General features: G+C 35.1%; 1 protein-coding gene across 1 annotated transcript in view; it reads right to left on the minus strand.

Moving 5' to 3' along the window:
• Positions 1-444: 444 nt before the first annotated feature.
• The window catches only part of igsf5a (immunoglobulin superfamily, member 5a), a 39,814-nt gene continuing 16,455 nt past the window's right edge, over positions 445-23,803 (minus strand). The window contains exons 3-9 of the mRNA XM_030153574.1: positions 23,132-23,443; positions 11,101-11,391; positions 8,746-8,865; positions 8,409-8,433; positions 4,271-4,365; positions 4,124-4,188; positions 445-677 (exon numbers count right to left, since the gene is read on the minus strand). Coding sequence (XP_030009434.1) covers positions 582-677; positions 4,124-4,188; positions 4,271-4,365; positions 8,409-8,433; positions 8,746-8,865; positions 11,101-11,391; positions 23,132-23,443 — 1,004 coding nt within the window. The 3' untranslated portion in view covers positions 445-581. The remainder of the gene's footprint in view (positions 678-4,123; positions 4,189-4,270; positions 4,366-8,408; positions 8,434-8,745; positions 8,866-11,100; positions 11,392-23,131; positions 23,444-23,803) is intronic.

Below are 23,803 nucleotides of genomic sequence, written 5' to 3' on the forward strand. Positions count from 1 at the left end.
TTGTTGTTGTTGTCATCTTTGTTGACGAAACTACTGGTTGGATTCATTTCAGATTTTTTATGTAGCTTCACTGGGACAAGACGACAAAGGTTCATCACAGTTTTGAGAAATTTAGATTTTTGCATTTTTTAAAAGAATTTTTCAAATATCAAAAATGTGCCTTTTGGTTTATAACATGTAAATGGTTACAGATATCAATATAGTCATTCTTGAGAACTGATAGGAAGTCATATATGGACTTTCATTTGGATCCATGACCTTTGACCTTGAGTGTCACTGAAAGGTCAAACTCAAGGTCACCAGTGTCTAGATTTCAACAATCTTCTTCTCCAAAACTACTTTTTCAAAATTTATTTTCCCCTGGGACAAACTTTGTTCAAAGTTTTGAGGAATTTTTATATTTATTTATTTATTTATTTCACTTTAAAAAAAAAAAAAAAAACACTTAAAACAGATGAATATTAAACTGTACATTCATGTTCTTCACAGACATATATAATCTCTGTACACTAAACATAAAAAACTTCACTATATACATTTGTTCAAAACTCATCTACTCATCATTTTGTCCAAATGTTTCTTTAGACGATGGTGACGTGTCTGTGTTTGACGAAACCGGACTCGTCCACGTTGTTGTAGTCGTTTTCATTCCAGTTACTGTTTCCAATGACAGAAATCTAGAAGTGAAAGGATAACAATAAAATATAGCTAAAAGAATGCAGCTAAAATACAACACACTGTAAAAAAGAAAAAAAAAAAACCTCGTAAAAAAATGGTATTATTCCAGCAGCTGGGGTGCCGAAAAAATACTGTTGAATAACGGAAAATAACCATCTCATAAAAATATGGTAATTTTCTATAATTAAAACACAGTTTTTTTGCTCTAACTTTACATGAGATTTTGCATATTTTTTTATTTTTTAATGTTTAATAAAGAATATTTTCATGTATTAAAACAATCAAATGACCTATAAATATAAATATAAATAATTTTCAGTGAGACTCAGTTGTCCAATCCACTGATAAAAACTGTATTTGGACAGTTTATTAGTGCTTATACATGTTACACATTCACAAAAATACATTTATTCAACATTTTTGTTGCGAAACCTCCTGTAATTACACAAGATATTTGTCAATTAACAAACAAGTCTGGTTCAACTGACAGAACAAATACTTCTTTTATGGTTAATTGTCAGTAATTTTATCTCATTTTATTATTTTTTTTTTTTTTTACAGTATTAAACTTTAAATTAACAGTTTAATCTCAAAAATAGAAAAGAAATATTTGTGAAATTATGATACATTTGCAAATGTTTTTTAACTGTATTTTTCTGTGAAAAAAGAAAAAAAATTCTTTTAAAAAAATAGAAATTTTTTGGTTATTCACAGTTACAGCTTTTTCATGTTATTTTCCATTTGACATGTAAAATCACAGCCTATTTTTGTCATTTCGTTGATATTTCCCTGTATCTTAAAAATACAGGAAAAATCTGTGAAATAAACAGTGAAAATTCTGTTAAATTACAGATTTTTTTACAGTGTAATTATCCCACTCAAATGACCTTTTTTAATCCTTTTTGATATAACTCATACATTACATACATTAGTGGAATAACAACCTGTCTAATTATTTCTGCACTCCAGGCCTAATAAATAATATTCATAATTAAAGGTAATAAATTCACATGGATGATGAGGTTTGTGTTTAATTTGCCTCAGTCTGTGATTTATAACGGACTTCCTCCTGCCTCCCACAGGTGCATGAGTCATAAACACCACAGGCCTGATTTATGTTCACATGTATGTTCCACTCTGCAGAGTTTCACACTGATCCACTAAGCATCTATAAAACCCATATTCTGCTTTTATTAGGATGGAAAAGAATGGAGAGGTGAAGAAACAGAGAACAAACGTTCTCCTACAAATGAGCTCCTTATTTTATTTTATTTATAACTGTGTCGTACAAACAAACATGACGACCTACAGTGTGAACGCCATAAAATATGAAATATGAGTCTAGACCTGGACCATAGAGTCCAGACCTGAACCACAGAGTCCAGACCTGAGCCATAGAGTCCAGACCTGAACCACAGAGTCTAGACCTGAACCACAGAGTCTAGACCTGAGCCATAGAGTCCAGACCTGAGCCGCAGAGTCTAGACCTGAACCACAGAGTCCAGACCTGAACCACAGAGTCCAGACCTGAGCCATAGAGTCCAGACCTGAACCACAGAGTCTAGACCTGAACCACAGAGTCTAGACCTGAGCCATAGAGTCCAGACCTGAGCCGCAGAGTCTAGACCTGAACCACAGAGTCCAGACCTGAACCACAGAGTCTAGACCTGAACCACAGAGTCTAGACCTGAACCACAGAGTCCAGACCTGAGCCATAGAGTCCAGACCTGAGCCATAGAGTCCAGACCTGAACCACAGAGTCTAGACCTGAACCACAGAGTCTAGACCTGAACCACAGAGTCCAGACCTGAACCACAGAGTCCAGACCTGAGCCATAGAGTCCAGACCTGAGCCGCAGAGTCTAGACCTGAACCACAGAGTCTAGACCTGAACCACAGAGTCTAGACCTGAACCACAGAGTCCAGACCTGAACCACAGAGTCCAGATCTGAGCCACAGAGTCCAGACCTGAACCACAGAGTCCAGACCTGAACCACAGAGTCTAGACCTGAGCCGCAGAGTCCAGACCTGAACCGCAGAGTCCAGACCTGAACCACAGAGTCCAGACCTGAACCACAGAGTCTAGACCTGAGCCACAGAGTCCAGACCTGAGCCACAGAGTCCAGATCTGAACCACAGAGTCCACATCCTTTCACATGTTACTCAATTATAAAAATCTCCCATTAAACTTTAAGGAAATATTGATGTTTATAAACTATATGGACATAAATATTGGGACACATCATGACTACAGCTGTAAGATGTCCTCTTCATATTAATTTGAGATAAAAACATCAATATTTCTTAATGATATTTATCCCAGTATAAAACTCAATTATAACATTTGTCATTAGTGTTTTGTATCCCAGACCCGTTAGAGAAGAAACACCTGAATTCAACATGTCCACATACTTTTGTCCATATAGTGGATTAGACTGTGGGACTTTATGGCTGTTTTATGTAGAATTAAAGCGTTAAAAATCAAATTGTTGTTAGTATTCTGACTTTATGCCAAAGATATATATATATTAAAAAAAACTTGATTGATGAAATCTGCACAATGAGCCAAACTACAGTTCCTAAAATGACACAAACAGGTGGTAGTTGAAATAAAAGGATTTGGGTGTGTTAAAAAAAGATAAGGTAATATATGAAAGTTTTAATGATCTATAAATAAATAAAACTCAGTGTTTGATAGAGAACCTCCCAACTTTGAATCCACTTGACATCACTAGTGACCCATTCATCTCTGTATCAAGATTATTATCGTTAAAGAAAACTAACAAAATGACGAAAACTAGAATTGTAAAAACATTTTCGTTAACTGAAATAAATAAAAACTATAATTAAAAAGAAAAAAATGATAACTAACTGAAACTGTATTGTGTGCTTACAAAGCTAACTAAAACGTATAGAAATTATGGACAAAATTCCCTTCATTTTCATTTTTGTCAACGTCGAACTGATACGAAAGTGATTTATTTCATTCTAGCAATTTTAGCTAGCAGCACCATATGATATTTAACGGTCCGTCACTTCTCGTCACTTGTCGTTTAGAGTCAGGTTTTCGTCTCCACTCTACCTGGAAACATGGAGACTGAAGTTGGGAGAAAGCAGCAGAGTCCTGTCTGGGATTTATTTGAATACGACGGAGAAGAAGAGAAAAGATATGAAAAAAACACAACCTAAAAATAAACTAAAACTAAGCATTTAGTAAATAACAAAAACTAATAAAAACTAGCAAACCTGCTCTAAAAACGAATTTAAAGTAACTGAATTAGAGAAAAAAAAGTCAAAACTAAATAAAAATAAACTATAATGAAAAATCCAAAACTATTATAACCTTGCTCTGTATATGTTTCTAATGTCATTTTATTTTTTCTGTGCAGCCTCTTGAGTCGTGTTTTGATTCTGGGTTTCATTAAACTCATCCGGACTGGACTCACCTCGACCGGATTGGATCCATTTGTCTGGAAAAATCCACTGTCGTTGTGTTCACTGGGAGCAGCGCCTGCAAACAGAAGACGCTTTTATGACACCGAATGGCGTTTCTAGACAGATGTCATTAAAATCCAGGCCTTCATGAGTCCTACTTGTTTGTGGGTCGATCACGTATCCGGCATTGACTTGACCCTGTTTGGTTCCTGCTGGACCGGCACTTAACTGGCTTTGTGTCCTCACTCTTTTACTACAGGAATGAAAAACAGTGTCAAAGCATCTTATTCAGCAGGGGTGTCAAACATATACACCAGGGGTGTCCAGTCCTGGTCCTGGAGAGCTACTATCCTGCATGTTTTAGATGTATCCCTCTTCCAACACACCTGATTCAAAGGATAAGCCTATCATCAAGCTCTGCAGAAGCCTGATAATGACCGTCAGGTGTGCAAAAGAGGGAAACATCTAAAACATGTAGGATAGTAGCTCTCCAGGACCAGGATTGGGCACCCCTGAGATACACTGTAAAAAAAAAACAACAAAAAAAAACATTTAAAAAAAATGCTAATATTCTGGCAGCTGGGGTGCCGAAAAAATACTGTTAAATAACGGATAATTACCATCTCATAAAAATATTGTAATTTTCCATAATTAAAATACAGTTTTTTACCCTAACTTTACATAAGATTTGGCATATTTTTTTTTTATTTTTAATGTTTAATAAAGAATATTTTCATGTATTAAAACAATCAAATTACCTATAAATATATATATAAATAATTTTCAGTGAGACTCAGTTGTCCAATCCACTGATAAAACTGTATTCGCACAGTTTATCAGTGCTTATACATGTTATACATTCACAAAAATACATTTATTCAACATTTTTGTTGTGAAACCTCCTGTAATTACACAAGATATTTGTCAATTAACAAACAAGTCTTCTTAAACTTCCAGAACAAATACTTCTTTTACAGTTAATTGTCTGTAATTTTATCTGGTTTTAGTATTTTTTTTTAAAATACTAAACTTTAAATTAACAGTTTAATCTCATAAATACAAAGGAAATATTTGTGAAATTCCGATACATTTGCAAATGTATTTTAACTATTTTTCGGTGAAAAAAGAAAAAAATTCTTTTAAAAAAATTGAAATTTTTTGGTTATTCACAGTTATAGTTTTTTCATGTTAATTTACATTTGCCATGTAAAATCAGTCTATTTTTCTAATTTCATTGATATTTTCCTGTATCTTAAATATACAGGAAAAATCTGTAAAATAAACAGTGAAAATTCTGTTAAATTACTTCTTTTTTTTTTTTCTTTTTTTTTTTTACAGTGCAGCCCACTTGGCATTAGAACAAAAGTTAGTCATCATGTTGATTTAAAATGTACACTTGCTTTATATTACAGTTGAATTTATCCATATCTGTTGTATTGTAATATAATGTGTTCAAGCACTTTCCCATCAACTTTAAATAAAATATTGATCTTACAAAAGCGCTTCGTTCGAACTGCAACCCATTCTAAGCCACTGACCTCTTCTGCTAATTTATTCTTCAAACCAAATTTACTTAATATTTTTTACATTAGTATCTACCAAATGTTTATGTATAAAATTCAGTAAAATCAAAGTACCTTGCCTAAACATTTCATTTTGTATTTTGCAACCAGTGCTGTAGTTCATAGATACATTACTTGTCAAAATCAACATAAACAAACATTTGCCTAAATGTGTCACATCAAGAGCTCAGTTTTGTGTTAGGTATAGAGCAGTGTTTTTCAACCTTGGTGTCGGGACCCCATGTGGGGTCGCCTGGCATTCAAATGGGGGTCACCTAAAATTTATAGTAATTGATAGAAACAAAAATAAAAATGCACTACTAAAAAATACATAGTGAATTGAGACAGACAATCCCAATCCATAAAAGATAAACTGTGAGTGTGAAACTGCAGCACTGTGGTTCTGTTTATCTGTCAAATGTTCATTGTGGTCAGTTTCAGATGCTGCAGCTCTTTCATAATTCATAGTTTCAGTTCTTGTTTATTCAGTATTAATTGTCCTCCTTGTAAATCACAGCTGGACTGACTGTACAGATCCTGACCAAGGAAAATCCAATTCTCACTTTGTGCAGTAATCTACACCTGGATTTACTGCCTCTGTCCAGAATAATATTCATTATATATAGACCACAGGTGTCAAACATGCGGCCCGGAGGCCAAAGGGTCCATTCCAGCCCAGAGGATGAAAGTGCAAAAATGAACCTGAACAGTCCAGGTTGTCAAATTCATTTTGGTTCAGGTTCCACATACAGACCAATGTGATTTCCGGTAAAAAATAACAACACAATAACCCATAAATAATGACAACTACAAATTTTCTTTGTGAAAAATTATGTGGAAAAAATTTAAGTGAAAAAAATAACATTGCACTGTGAAAATATTTACGTTTACAAAATTATTCTTTCACAATAAAATGCAAATAAATACATAAATAAAAACAGACATGAACAACTCGAAATGTGCAATTTGAACAATACTCTGCCTGTTACTAAATGTTTTGTGCATTTATGGATCCACTGTGATCTGGAGTTGTGTTAATAATAAGAAATGTAATATTGTAGAAATTGTTCAAATTTTAGTTCCAAACTCCAAAGTTTTAACAATATTCTGCCTATTACCAAATGTTTATGGAACATTGTGTGTAAATGTACATGTATAAATAATAAGTTGAGGCATAATATTGTTAAAATTGCACTAATTTTTCAAATAAAATTTCTGTTTTTTCAGGTTATTCACATCTTTTTTGTAAAATGTAAATATTTTCATAATTTAATAGGGGTTTTTTTGTATTAAAACAAGAAGAAACACTTGGATTTGTCATTATTTATAGATTATTAGTCATTATTTTACTGGTCTGGCCCACTTGAGATCAAATTGGGCTAAATATGTCTCCTGAACCAAAATGAGTCTGACACCCCTGATATAGACTAAATGTGTCTAAAATTAACGTTTATTTGTAACACAGTATAGCAAACTATTACATGATCAAAAACAAATTAATTTTAGCAACAAAAGAAAAAGTCTCTGTTTTGAATGTCTGGGGTCGCCAGAAATTTGTGATGTTAAAATGGGGTCATGAGTCAAAAAGGTTGGGAACCACTGGTATAGAGGGGGTAAATTGTGGAGCCAATTTTCACATGTTCTTGGAAATAGCACATCAGAGATATCCTTTAAGAAATATTTAAGGAAATCAATTATGATTTTGCATTGATACATATGTATATATTTATATTGTCTTTCTTTTTTTAATGAATTCTGAATGTGTATGGACAATGGAAGTCTCATAACTTTTAGAACGTTTATGTATTTTTAAGGTGGAGGCTTTAAAACAAGCCCTTTAAGGCTTTCTGCCTCTCCCTGCACTTTTACTGTTTTATTATGACTTTGATCAGTGTTATGTACGAGGGGGGGGCTGAAAAGTTCATATCCTGACTAAGAAGGAGTTATTGCACAGCAATGAAACTTGGCATACATTAAATTCAACCTTTCCTGATACTAACTGCGTGGTTTCCTTTCAGATAAACCCACACTGGATAAATAATTTAGGACTTTGAACAGTAGTACTACAGACATTTCATGAAAATGCTTGCTTTTCACCCCTCCCTCGTTCTCCCTCCCCCTCTTGAATTCTTCTTCCCAGTTTTGCACAGTTGATAAAGCTGGAGCATCAGCCTCTATAGCAACCATGTTAGCATGAATGTCCTGGGGGGCTAATCCCTTTTTCTGCAGACATTTGATCAGACCACGGTGCCACGGATGGTTCACCAAATGTCTCTGGTACTACTTTTCAAAGTCCTAAATTATTTATCCAGTCTGGGTTTATCTGGAAGGAAACCATGCAATTAGTATCAGGAGAGGTTGAATTTAATGTATGCACAGTTTCATTGCTGTGGAAGACCTCCTTCTCAGTCAGGCTATGAACTTTTCAGCCCCCCCTTGTATGTGCAAAATAAGACAATAGATAAAGAAGTTGTAATGCACATGTGTAAATGAGAAGCTGAGGTAAATGTAGTTAAAACTGCACTTTTATTTTTTTGCAGAGAAAATTTTGTAGTTAATATTTATAGCTTATGCTGTTATTTTACTGGTCTGGCCCACTTGAGATCATATTGGGCTGAATGTGGAACTTGAACTAAATTGAGTTTGACAGCCCTGTTATACAAGAACAGGATGTAACAGAGGCAGGATGAACATGAATTCACACTAAATATTGATGGTTTCAGCAGCTTCTTACCTCATTTCATCCTGGTAGTTTGGTTCTGGAGGAGATGGATGTAAGAAAATAAAGTAAGTATAAACGAGTATGAGTAAGTATACACGAGTATGAGTAAGTATACACCAGTATGAGTAAGTATACACCAGTATGAGTAAGTATACACCAGTATGAGTAAGTATACACGAGTATGAGTAAGTATACACCAGTATGAGTAAGTATACACCAGTATGAGTAAGTATACACCAGTATGAGTAAGTATACACCAGTATGAGTAAGTATACACCAGTATGAGTAAGTATACATGATCGTTTGCATCTGTTTCAACATGTGAAGTGATTGGAGATGTTGCATTTACGTTTTTCTTTCCTGCGTTTGTAGCAGAAGATGATGCCGATGATGAGTAAAACCAGCAGAGCGGCGGCTGAAAACGACACCACTATGGCAATCAATACCGTCCAATCAGGAGGCTTAGGGACTAGAGGAGGAGGAAGAAGAAGAAGAGGAAGAAGAAGAGGAAGGAGAAGAAGAAGAGGAAGAAGGAGATGAAGAAGAGGAAGAAGAAGGAGAAGAAGAAGAGGAAGAAGAAGAGGAAGAAGGAGATGAAGAAGAGGAAGAAGGAGATGAAGAAGAGGAAGAAGAAGAAGGAGAAGAGGAAGAAGAAGAAGGAGAAGATGAAGAAGAAGAAGAAGAAGAAATCATTGTTATACTCAACTGTGTGAATAAATACCTTGAAATACTCAAATATTCTGTACAGCTGTTTATAAAGAACTTATTTAATAACTTATTCTGCATAGGAATATTTTACAACTAACAATAAATACAAATGTACTCTGTAGATGTACCTAAACACATTAATTCATGAGCAACGATTTAACGTTAATCGGGAAAAACTGATCATTATAGCAAAACACTTGTAGAAAATAATCACGCAAAATAAGGCATTAATAACTTAATATGTTAATAATGTGTATGTTAATAAGAAGTTGATTAATGGTGAGCACTATGACCTAAATATAAAGTAACGCCAAGTATTTTAAATAAAAGACTAATTCATGTTGAAATACACTATATGGACAAAAGTATGTGGACATGTTGAATTCAGGTGTTTCTTTTCTAACAGGGGTCTGGGACACAAAACAATAATTAATGTTATAACATAGTTCTATATTGGGATAAATGTCATTGCATTGGTTAGTTTGGTTTAAATTATTATCTTTGTTTCCAAAATGCCTCAGCGATGGTTTTGACTTAATTTCTGCCAAGATTGTTTTTATTTTATTTTTTTTTATTATTATGACTTTTATTAGAACTAAAATATTTTTCATGCTCTGACTGTAAATAATAATTTTCTACCACAACTAACCATCTACTTTCTTCACATCTCACTGAGGAAGAAAAATCTACCCTTAAACTTTAAGGAAATATTGATGTTTCTAAACTATATGGACAAAAATACTGGGACACATCATGTCTGCAGCTGTAAGATGTCCTGTTCATGATGATTTGAGATAAAAACATCAATATTTAATTTATTTTCATTTAATTTAAACAAAACTAACCAATACAATGATATTTATCCCAATATCAAACTATATTATGACATTTGTTATTGTTTTTTTATCCCAGACCCCTGTTAGAAAAGAAACACCTGAATTCAACATGTCCACATACTTTTGTCCATTTAGTTTACGTTGGATTATTAACATTTTCACTTGTTTACTGTGAAATTCTTAGACATGAATCATACAGGACTTGCTAAAGAACAGAATAGAACGTTAGTTTACATCTGAACTCTACCATTTTATTCAGATTTGGAAAAACAGGTGTTAACACAGAAAACTCAGATGCCAAATCCTTAACAACCTCAAAAAAAAAACTAATCATAAATGCATTAGAGAAATGATTCCAAGGGATACAATATGCAAGCCAGCTTCTATCTTTTTTTGGAATAATTTATATTTTGATGTGGACTGGGAAAAAGTATGGTTATTACCTTGGAAATTTTTCATCTCGAATAAGGTGCAAGAGGTATTTCTGAAACTGTTCCACAGGTGTTCTCCAGTTAATTCAGCTCTGGTTCAGTTTAAGATCAACGTCGACCCTCTTTGCTCATTTTGTTACAATACTGATGAAACATTAGCTCATCTGTTTTGGGAATGTGCCGTCAGTCAATTTTTTTGGTGTGATATCATCCTTTTTTTTTTTTTTAAGTAGAAAATTGGATATTTCTCTAAACTTCACAGTCGAATATATTTTATTTGGTTACTTTATTAATGATCTGCCTGTTAAGAAACTGTTTATTCTTAATCTCATTTCGTTATTTGCAAAATTTCATGTGCATGCAAATTTGCCAAACAGAAACCCAACTTTGTGGTCTTTCAATCCTACTTAAAATCCTACTTGGACACTCTTAACTTTTGCACAAACTCAAAAGCTGTGAAAACTAAAGCCTTAAGTAACGAATTTAAATTGTAATTTTTTTTTTACCTTTATTTATTTACTTATTTATTTATTTATTTAATTTATTTACCTATCTATGTATTTATATTTAATTTCTTCCTGCCTCACCTCGAGCATTATGTTTTCCATGTTATGTTCATTACTGTGGACTGCTGTTGATCTTTTTTGTATATGGCATTATAATAATAAAATTTTGAAGGGGAAAAAAAAAAAAGTCCAATGAAAAAAAAAAAAAAAAAAAGAACCTTACCAACCACCAGGTGGACAGAGCTGGATTCTGGGTTTGTTAGTGTTGGGATGGTCACCAGACATGTGACGGTGGTGTTAGTGACAGCCTGGAACTTGAGGACGCTGGTGGAGTTGAAGGAATCCCCCGAGGCCAGGCTGGTGGTGTTGATCAGACTGCTGTTCACAGTTTGACCGTTTCGAGTCCAGCTGATCGTGGGTGTCGGAAACCAGGCAGATGTTTCACACTGAAACTGCACCTGCTCGTCCTGCTTCGCTGTCACGTTCCCTCCGATGACGGTGACGGTACCGCTCTCTGGAAGGAACAAGAAGAAACACTGAAAAGACGTAAAGGCAGTGCAGAAGACACATACATCTATGTTTGATCCTAGGTTCTAATAGTTTTGGATTTTTACCTCCACCAAGGAGGTTCTGTTTTTGCCGGCATTGGTTTGTCTGTCTGTCTGTCTGTCTGTTTGTCTGTCTGTGTGTGTGCAAGATAACTCAAAAAGTTATGGACGGATTTGAATGAAAATTTCAGGAAATGTTGATACTGGCACAAAGAACAAATGATTAAATTTTGGTGGTGATCGGGGGTGGGGGGTGGGGCACTGATCTGCCTTGGCGGAGGTCTGCGCTCTCCGAGTGCTTTTCTAGAAAAGAGAGCCAAAACAAGGCTAATTTTTGCAGGTTTTCACAGTATAAATATACACATAAACCAGTGATTTAATAATAATGATGATGATAATGGATTAGATCAGTGGGGTCAAACTCATTTTAGTTCAGTTCCACATTCAGCCCAATTTGATCTCCAGTGGGCTGGATCACTAAAATAATTACAGTGAAAAAAGTAAAATTATATTATGATCAGGTTTACATCTATAAAGTTTCCTTAAAAATCTGAACATGAACAACTTGAATTGTCTTAAGAAAAACAAGTGCAATTTTAACAATATTAGGCCTCAGTTTAACAGTTTATCATTTACACATGTGCATTACAACTTTCATTACCATCACACAAAACATTTAGTAACAGGCAGAATACTGGTAAAATTCCATTTACTTTTCTTGAGACATTTCCGTTTGTTCATATTTGTTCAGGTTATTCACATTTTTTTGCAAAAGTATAGTTTGATAATGTAAACATTTTCATGTAATTTTACTTTTTTACACCAAAAAAAACCAAAGAGAACATGTGGGGTTGTCATTATTTATTGGTTATTATGATAATATTTTACTGGTCTTACCCACTTGAAATCTAATTGGACTGTATGTGTCTGTATGTGGAACTTGAAGTAAAATGATTTTGACACCACTGATTGTTAAAATCTCAAGTGTAATTTTTGCATTTTACAAATTCATCCCGCGGGCTGGATTGGACCCTTTGGCGAGCCAGATTTGGCCTCTGGGCCGCATGTTGGACACCTGTGGATTAGATTTATATAGCTCTTTTCTATGAACGCATACTCAGAGCGTACAGTGGATCCATCATTCATTCACTCTCACATTCTCCCTCTGGTGGTGGTAAACTACATCTGTATCCACAGCTGTCCTAGGGCAGACTGACGGAAGCCTACGGCCCCTCCCACCACCACCGAACATTCATACGCACTCATACACCGGTGTGAGTAGCAGCACTGGAGGCAAGGGGGATGAAGTGTCTTGCCCAAGGACACAACAGCACATGACTAGGACAGAGCGGGATTCAAACCGCCAACCCTTCGGTTACTGGACGACCCGCTCCACCATCTGAGCCGTGGCCACCCCTCAAATAATGATCTGTGTGAAATCATGTGGAAATGCTGGACCTCTGGGTCACACTCTGATTTCTTCTTGCGAAAGACAAACACAATTATAACCTTTGAAGGATGACACATATCTAGTGCGCTGACCCAGTGGGGAACCACGGTTCAAGATCTTCTGATCCAGTTCATTTCTTTACTTTCTTTACTTTCTTGGTAAATTCCAACAAAATTTTCAGTTGAATAACCTCTCAGCTGGCATGTCTGCTTCTGCACAGGAAATCTGACACCATGGCAATGTGGCCCTATTGTTTATCTGTTGCTAGGTAACCCATCTCAATGATGATTCTATGATTCTGGGCATAGCAACGTGATTATAATGTTACTGCATTCCAAAATTACTAATATCTCCCAAAATATTCGTCCTATCAAGTTGCCGTTTTCACTAGTCTCTTCCTTGACCAAAAATATATAAGTATACACTGTAAAAAAAAAAAAAAAAAAAAAAAACAGTAAAAAAAAAACGGTATTATTCCGGCAGCAGGGGTGCCGAAAAAATGCTGTTAAATAATGGAAAATAACCATCTCATAAAAATACAGTAATGTTCCATAATTAAAATAGTTTTTGCTCCAACTTTACATGAGATTTTGCATATTTTTTGACTTTTTAATGTTTAATAAAGAACATTTTCATGTATTAAAACAATTAAATTACCTATAAATATGTATATAAATAATTTTCAATGAGACTCAGTTGTAGAATCCACTGATAAAAACTGTATTTGGACAGTTTATCAGTGCTTATACATGTTACACATTCACAAAAATACATTTATTCAACATTTTTGTTGTGAAAACTCCCATAATGACACAAGATATTTGTCAATTAACATTTAAGTCTTGTTAAACTTACAGAACAAATACTTCTTTAATGGTTAATTGTCAGTAATTTTATCTCATTTTATTTTATTTTTTTACAGTATTAAACTTTAAATTAACAGTTTATCTCATAAAGAGAAAAGAAATATTTGTGAATTTACGATACATTTGCAAATGCATTTTAACTGTATTTTTCTGTGAAAAAAGAAAAAATTTCTTTTAAAAAATTGAAATTTTACGGTTATTCACAGATACAGTTTTTTCGTGTTATTTTACATTTGACATGTAAAATCACAGTCTATTTTTGTCATTTCATTGATATTTTCCTGTATCTTAAAAATACAGGAAAAATTTGTAAAATAAAGAGTGAAAATTCTATTAAATTACAGATTTTTTTTTACAGTGTATCAAACTGCAGCAGTCAGGTCTGTACGGATTTTGTGTGATGCCCGAGACACACACACAAACAGAGTCCACTTCCTATTTATAATGTAGGTGTTTGCTCGCAAGATGTTTTAAATTGGCTTCAAATCAGGTCACGAAATGATTTTTTAAAAATTAATTAATTAAAAAAATTAGAGCATTTAGTGTTAGTCTCACATTTATTTATTACAAGATTTATTTGTGTATTTATCAGTTTGCTACAAATGCTCTGTTCAATTATTATCTGATTTCTAATAAAGACAAAGATCATTTCAGATATTCTTAGTGTATTTTCAGTGTTAATGATATTTCTCAATTAATTGTTTCAAATAACATCAGAAATATTTAATTTATGATCTTTTTAAAAAAAATACATTTTCATCGATTGACCAATAAAGGCAGTTAAAGGTTGTTTTTTTTTTCATCTATGAGATATTTTCACTTGAAATGACTGAAAACCAAATGACAGAATAAAAGGGTAAAAAATAAATAAATAAGCGTTTAATTTCTAACATGGATTATGCAAGCTGCAATATCCATAGAAGAATTGTTTTTACATAATTATTAACTGCAACTTCACTAAAATACTATTTCTATATGTTTTTAATAATGTTCTGAATATAAATAAGTGGATATTTTAGGATGATTGTATCTTCCAGTAGTTCATTCTATGTGGCTGTTTGTTAAATACATCGGGTTATAGTCACTGTTAAATCAACTTCATGTGAAGATTAAAGTGCCGTCGTGTTAAATGGATCCATTACCTGCTAACCTTCCTGTCCATCTCCCAAAGCTGTGTTATTTTAATTATGAAACTTTGCGCTGTTAACCTTTGTTTACTACTGAACTATTCCTCATTAACATGCCCTCGCAGAACAGCAGTCAATGCCTGGGCTGGCAGGTCTATTAAATGGATTTATTAGCTTTGGCTGCAGGTTTTTACTTGAAGGGGAGTTGGTCTGTAATCATGGAGGTCCTAATCAGCAGCACGAGGAAACACAGGAACAATCAATACCTATTCATACAGAGACACATTACTGAGCCACGTCACAGTCACACTGACATGTTTGTTCAATCAAAGACGACGCTGTGGAGGGTTTAGTTCAGTGGTTCTCAACCTTTTTTCAGTGATGTGCCCCCTGTGAAATATTTTTTCAGCCAAGTACCACCTAACCCACGCAAAGCATTTCTGGTTGAAAAAAATGACTTAAAACAGAGTGCTGTGCCATCAGTGTCTGATTTATTGAACTTTGGAACTCCATTTGTAGTGGTCTCTCTTGAACTATTTGGAAATAAAAAGATATAACTAAAAAAAAGAAAGAAATACTTAATTATAAATAAAGATTTGTGCACATAAAAATATTTATCAACCTAAAGTGTCCTCCTTTGGGATCATAGTAAAGATCTGTTCTCAAAAAGAAATAATTAACTTAATTATAAATAAAGATTTGTCTACATAAAAATCAGGGGTGTTTTCTCTCAGACTGCAGTGGAAGCTCGGCTTCCCCTAAAATTCCGAAAATTAAATGGTTAAATCTGTTCAGTTGTGTTGATATTTCACTGACTACAAATGTGTTCAAACACGTTCTTCTCACAGACGAGTTCGTTCAGAATCAGTTTCATCCCAAATCAGACTGGATGTTGTTCACTTCTCCTCCATTCCCGTGTCTGTTTTCTCCTCCATCTCTGCTCAGACGCTCAGCGTCCATGCACTTCAATGGGACTGAGTGGAACTGGTTTTTTCATTGCCTCAAAACTGAACGTTAATTGGATAAATGCCACGACGTTGTCCCGCCCCCGGACACTCAGCGTCTGTGGAAGTGAATGGAGCTGTGGGCGGAGCTCGGCCTGGCTGGATGCTGAGCTTCCACGTGCTGATTGGAGGATCAGTCAGAAGGCTGAATCCTGTTTGATTGACAGCTGTTTTCAGATCTGCTCCTTCACTGACACAGTTCAGTTTAATACCGTCACACATTCTGCTGGGAAATCAGAGAAACCACTACGAAATGACTTGTTCATTTCTTGCACTGTAAATAAAACACACTCATTGTACTTCCTTGTTTCAATTTAACATAATTTCAACGTTTTCTTGTTTACTTGCTACGATAAGACCATTTTCTTAAAAAGGAACGGAGGGCCGAATTTATGTTTAAATAACTTGACTTTTTTTTTTTTTTAATGTAAGCCGATAATGAGCTTCCCCTGTCTGAAAGACGAGCAGCTGCCACTGAAAATAATTATCAACATAAAGTGTCCTCTTTTGGGATCATAGTAAAGATCTGTTCTCAAAAAGAAATCATTAACTTAATTTTAAATAAAAGTAGTGCTAAAAATATATATATTTGTCATCTTAAAATATCTATTTAATAATTAAAAAGAAGACTGACAACATTACCTACTGTCAACACTGAATATTGCATTGTTGCACTGAACTGGGTGTTTTTGCATTTAGTCAGACATTTTAGTGAGACACTTGGATCAGATCAGACCTGAATTCAGACAGTTTCCTCTTATAAAAGTCAGGAGGCTTACCAACATGACATCCATGTTCAGTCTTCAGATGGCTGCAGATGTGTTAGCTTCATGCTACTGTTAGCTAGTTTCTCCCCACAGAAAAAACACAGTGCCTTGGGTGGGTTGCAACTTGTGGACGTGAATCCAAATAAAACATAATCTTCAAGATACAGCCGGTATTTTACCGGCTCTGTTTGGCCTTCTTTGCCAGTTGTCCCTCCGTGTCTTCAAAAGAATTACGCAGCAAACACGACTCCATTGTTTGAGTTTTCCAGTGATTGACAGGTGATGCTAGGTGGCATATGACAGGTTGGGTCAAACCATTCTGGTGTGGGGGAGACTCTGGCTTTTTAGGTGGATGAAACTGAATAGCCTACTAAATATAAAATTCATTTTATGAACTTGTATATTTTCCTGAAATATTTAATTAATTTAATAATTGTTTTTAAAGGATTTTTGTATGGATGCTACTTTTTAAATATATTTTAAAATCTCACGTACCCCCTGGAGTGCCTTCACGTACCCCCATTAGAGAACCACTGGTTTAGTTAACCCTTTCATACACAGTGATCAGGACAGTGGACAGTTAGTCTGAAGCTGTTCTTTTGTATATTCATGGGTTTTGTTCTTTTAGTTCCATATCAACCAACATTCAACCCACCAACAGGATTGTAAAAGTGGGGGGGCAACTGGAGGGCAAAGAAAATGTTGGGGGGGGCGGACAAATTGTGTATATACATATATATATATATATATATATATATATATATATATATATATATATATATATATATATATATATATATATATGTGTGTGTGTGCGTGTGTATGTGTATATATATATATATATATATATATATATATATATATATATATATATATATGTGTGTGTGTGTGTGTGTGCGTGTGTATGTGTATGTATATATATATATATATATATATATATATATATATATATATATATATATATATATATATATATATCTCAATGTATGGCCTATCTGTTACACTTTATATAGAGGACAATTTTAGGTAAAATCAGGTAATACTTAATGTATTCAAGGTATTTATTAAAAACTACAGCACGAACAACTCACACTTTCTGTTATGACTATTTAATAGGTACAATCTACTTTCACATGTTTCTCTAGTGGGACTTCGGACAGGGGCCAGCTGGCCTTTGAGAGAACCTTCTATAGATGCGTGCATGGGGGGGGGGGGGGGGGGGCTGTCTGCCTGGTTGTATTATAAGTGGATCAAAATGTGTTATGTACGCTTTTATTGACAGATTTTTCATATTTCTTCGTTGCCCGAATTTTCCCAAAGATTTGCCCAAATCTGGGTGGGGGGGCAACTGGGGGGGCAAAGGTTGTGACTGGGGGGTGGGGGGCATTTGCCCCCCCATGCCCCCCATTGGTGCCGCCACTGCACAGTGGACGCTTATGCACCATCCCATACACTACAATTCAGACAATTACTGTAACTTTGCTGTTCTTGATAAACCTGATCTGCAATAACGTTTGAGTGTAAATCAATTAATTGTTAGACTGTAATTAAAAGGGTTTTTGTTTTGTTTTTTGCAGTGAGTAATAAATAGTTATAAAATATGTTAAAATGTGAGAAAACATCAGATTAGCAGCATTTAAAATGTTTTTACTTCATTGTTTTCATATCACTTTCTGATATTGGGTTTTAAATACATGTTTCTTTGCTTCAAAAATTAAATGCATGGTGTAGCTGAGTGGACATTTTTGTAACTACATGAAAAGAACTCGATCACATTGTTTTTTTCATGCCTAAGGAGGAATAAAAACACTCAAGAAAACAATCTTGACTGAGGTTCTCATAATTCATACATGAAAGGGTTAAAGCTGTTCTCTTGTTTGTTCATGGATTTGATGTTTTAGTTGCATATCAGCCAACACAATGAACATTTGTACATCATCCCATATACTGCCACCTATTGGCCAATCATGGGACGTGCATTTATTTATTTATTTATTTTCACTCATAACCAGGATGGCCGACTAAAAGTCAGAAATGCTGAACAACTTTGCTGTTGTTGATAACTTGATCTGCAGTAACCAATTGCTAATTGTTCTTAGATTTTTTTTTTTTTTTTTTTTTTTTTTTTTTGCATAATATCTCCATTGAAGTGAGTAACAACTCATATTAGAATGTGTTAAAATGTGGAAAAAGATCAAGTCAAAAATGCTGGTTGGCTGAAGTTTCCAAGGAATATTAGTGTCAGAGCTACCAGATCTACTTCAAAACACTGTCTCCACATAACAATACATGCACTTTACAGGTTCTATCTAGTGGAACATTTATAAATCTATTGTATAAATGTACATAAACCAATAAATATGTGGAATAACACTTTATCATATACCTTGAAAACATCAAACCAGTACTTTTGTCATTTGTTTTCCAATTTATTTGATTAAAATATGTAACATTTAGCACATTTAATCTCTGAAGCAGATAATTTCTTTAAAAAAATTGCAGACCAGTGTAATTAATGCAACAATAACACATGTTCACTGTACTTTATCTACAGGGGTCTTCCAGGTTAGTGCAGACAGACTTATATGGTATGTGCTTGGTTTAATACAAAAATCTCTGACTCACAATGTATTTAGTAATATTTAACCCAAATCTCAGTCTTTTTATGGCCTTCATCAAACACTTTTATTGCCTAAACCTTAAAAACTATGGAAGTCTGGCTGCAGAGTAATAGAATTTATGTATCTGCATTAAACCCAAACTATCTTCTGCCTGTTGGAGGAAAAGCAAAAATGTGATAGATCCTTAAACCATAAAAACCCAAATATCCACCAGTGACTAAAAGCATCGACTGATTTAATAACTTTAAATCACTAATCCTATCAATATTTTGAAAGAATTGGTGTAAAATACAGTTCTTCATCTTTTCATGCTCATCAGATATGACCCATTTGGACGTTCAGAGGCTCCGTAGTTACCATGGAAACACCATCATCTTCTACAACATTGATTCAAGAGGTAAAACCCATGGAGTTGGATCAATGACAGTGGATGGACACACTTGTTTTTACACTCAGTTATTCATTTGTTTACTGAAAAGTCCATTTTTCCATCAGTTTTCTTCATTTTGATAAAATAACTTTTGAATTTATTGTGTTTTCATGAGCATCTAAATTAAGTATAGGAAATTAAATACAGGAAATTACATGATTTGTGGTGCAAAATGCTAAATACTGAGGATAATGTTATAATCAATGACGATCAATCACTTAAATAAAGGTTAAATACAGAGACAAATTCATTTGGGAACTGCCACAAAATTAGCACTGGGTTTTTATGAGTTAATAATGATGTGTTCAGTTCACTCATCCTCTGAATGAAAACCAATAACATAGAATAAGATGAAATCAAAAAAAGCTGAAATTGTCAATTTCCTGGGTCCCAGGAGGATATTATCTTCATGAAATGAGTAATAACTAATATTAGAGTATGATAAAATGTGTGAAAACGTCAGATTACATAGATAGATAGATAGATAGATAGATAGATAGATAGATAGATAGATAGATAGATAGATAGATAGATAGATAGATAGATAGATAGATAGATAGATAGATAGATAGATAGATAGATAGATAGATAGATAGATAGATAGATAGATAGATAGATACTTTATTCATTCCACAGGGAAATGTACAAATGCATGGTGTCCAGTTGAGTGGACATTTTTGTAACTCCACGAAAAATAGGTTCATGAAAAAATTTTCTATTGTATTGTTTTTTTCATGCCTAAAGAGGAATAAAAACACTCAAGAAAAAAATATTGACTAAGGTTCTCATAATTCATGCATGAAAGGGTTAAAGGATATCACAGTTTAATGTTCTTTGCACTAAACAGGTGTTGCCATTATTTACAGGCATAATGTCAGATTATTTTTCTCACATTAAACCAAGAAGAAAATGTGGACTCATTATTTCTAGGTTATTATGCTGTTATTTTTGACTTTGATGTCCTTGTCTGTTAATGTCTTCAGGGTAATTTTTGCATTTTGCACTTTGTAAATTCCTCTCATGGACCAGATTGGACCCTTTTGGTGGGCCGGTTTTAGCCCCCGGGCCGCATGTTTGACACCTGTGTCTTCTGCCAAATCTTTGAGCTTCAGTTTGTGTCTTTTCTGCATCAGACAGTGGTGGAAATCTTCATTTGTGTAAAAGCTGCTGTTTTCGAACTTTTTCAACTCAGAGCATACATGTGGCGTTGCCATGGGAACTGTAATATCACCATTAAAAGATGATAATAAAGAGCAGACCTTGAATCTAAAATATTTCAGCTTAAGAGTAGGTCATACACAATGTGTTTCAGGAAAATCTCTGCTCATGTTCAACTCATCTGACACATTTTTGTGTTTTGGATAAAACTGAAACTGAAAACCACAATAACCAGAATAAAAACACTCTGTTAAAACCTCTGTAGCAGATGAATGGAGCTCTCTGCTGCCCCCTAGAGCCCACTACACCTACTACACCTTCAGATTCACATCCACACCTGCTGTTCCCAAACACTGACTCAGGACTGAAAATGGGCCCAGAATAAAATAAGTAAAAATATAGAATAAAAATGCTAAAATAATAGAAGAATGTATAAATGCTCTGTGAATGATAGACGTCTGAGTCACAGAAAACTAACAAAGACAACGACATAAAAAACACAAAAACCTAAATCTGATACAAATAGCCCACAGAGGTATTTTTAATGGGTCGCAAATTATCAGAATAAACTAGATAATAATATCATATGAGGATTAATGTTCTATATTAAAATAGAAAATATAGAAGAAAAGAGAGAACGCTCTATTGAATTAATTTCTTCTAGAATAATAATTTGAATATGAAGAGAATATATGTTGACCAAAACAAAGATATAAATGTAGACAAGACGATTTAGTTATAGATGAAACAATAGAAGTAACGTAAAAGATACAAGATGTAAAAGATGTAACAACATGAAAACAATATAAAAGCCACAAAAACACAGAAATAACATAAAAAATCATAATGTAAGTGAGGTAAAAGACATAAGAGAATGATTTAAGATTACAAGACAAAAAAAGATGTAAAAAAAAAAACTGTGAAAATGATATAAAACATGCAACAACACAAAAACAGACACAAAAACAATGCAAAAAAAGACACAACAACATGAAAACAATATAAAAGCCGCAAAAACAACATGAAAAATCATGTTAGTGAAGTAAAAGACATAATAAGAGAATGACTTAAGATGCAACAAGACAAAAACACACACAAAAACATGACAACAATGCAAAAAAAGATGCAACAAGATGAAAAATTATATAAAAGACGTGATGCAAAGATGCAACAACAAGAAAATAAAGTAAAACATCCAACATATTTTTCCAGCATGTTCGTTTACACCAGAGGTGTTTTCTGTCAGACTGCAGTGGAAGCTCAGCTTCCACTAACATTATGAAAATTCAATGGTTAAATCTGTTCAGTTATGTTGACATTTCATTGACTCCAAATGTGTTGGAACACGTTCATCTCACAGACGAGTTGGTTCAGAATCAGCTTTATCACAGATCATCAGACTGGATGTTGTTCACTTCTCCTCCATTCCCGTGTCTGTTTTCTCCTCCATCTCTGCTCAGTGCATTTGTCCGTAGACGCTCAGCGTCCATGCACTTCAATGGGACTGAGTGGAACTGCTGGAAACGGACTCTAAACTGGACGCTATTGGATAAATGACACCGTGTTGTCCCGCCCCCGGACGCTCGGCGTCTGTGGGGGTGAATGGAGCTGTGGGCGGAGCTCGACCGGGCCGGACGCTGAGCTTCCACGTGCTGATTGGAGGATCAGTCAAAAGGCTGAATCCCGTTTGATTGACAGCTGTTTTCAGATCTGCTCCTTCACTGACACAGTTCAGTTTAATACCGTCACACATTCTGCTGTGAAATCACAGAAACCAAATGAACTGTTCATTTACTGACCTGGAAAGAAAACCCACTCATTGTACTTCCTTGTTTCAATTTAACATAATTTCAGCGTTTTCTTGTTTCAGTTCCATAATTTAATCATTTCTTGTTCAGTTTAATATGGTTTTGTAGATAGTTAAATCAGTCATGATGGCAGACGATGCTAATGGAACGGAGGGACGAATTTATGTTTAAATAACTTGACAGTTTTTTGGACGTAAGCCGACAGTGAGCTTCCCCTGTCTGAAAGACGAGCAGCCGCCACTGGTCTGCACGGTGGAAGAGTCGGTAAAAATGCAGACGTTAGGATAATTCACGGTGTATTTGTGTAAATTTGTGCTGTGAGAACACAGAACTGATTTTTTTTTTTATGACTTTTTGGAACCTTTACTTTGGAGACGTTCACTGTTTCTTTTCCTGCAGTCTGTTCTGGGGTTTTCTACTTCCACATGGAGGTCCAGTCCCTGCTCTGTAAAAGGCCTGCTGTTGAAGGTCCTACCCTGAACGTGGAGCTGGGCGGTCCTGGAGCCGTAGTCCCCCTGGACGGTGCAGACCACGGGGCCGGAGTCAGAGCGGCTGACGTTATGGATGGTGAACTCCACACAGCTGTTGTCCACCCTGCAGAAGGAGGCAGAATACTGGGCCGACGACGAGGTGACGTCTCCTCCGAAACCGACGGTGAGGACCAGCAGCCCGTGGACGTTCCAGGTCATGATCTTCCAGGAGCCCTGCACGGTGGCGTTGAACTGGGCATCAGAACCACGGAGCTTCGTCAGGTTCAACGGCTCCACCTGGAAAAGGCCCACAGCAGCTGAAACACACACACACACACATGCACACACACACACACATGCACACACACACACACGCACGCACGCACACACACACACACGCATGCACACACACACACACACACACACGCACGCACACACACACACACACACAGATAAGGAATGGAGGAAGTGATCACATTTAACACACTGAAAATAAGAAGACCTGGCATTTTATCCATCCATCCATCCTTCCTTCCGTCCTCCCTCCCTCCCTCCTTCCTTCCTTCCTTCATCCATCCATCCTTCCTTCCTTCCTCCCTCCCTCCCTCCCTCCCTCCCTCCTTCCTTCCTTCCTTCCTTCCTTCATCCATCCATCCATGCGGTATCATCCATCCATC

The sequence above is a fragment of the Sphaeramia orbicularis genome, chromosome 14 (assembly GCF_902148855.1).
Source record: "Sphaeramia orbicularis chromosome 14, fSphaOr1.1, whole genome shotgun sequence".
Lineage (NCBI taxonomy): Eukaryota > Metazoa > Chordata > Actinopteri > Kurtiformes > Apogonidae > Sphaeramia > Sphaeramia orbicularis.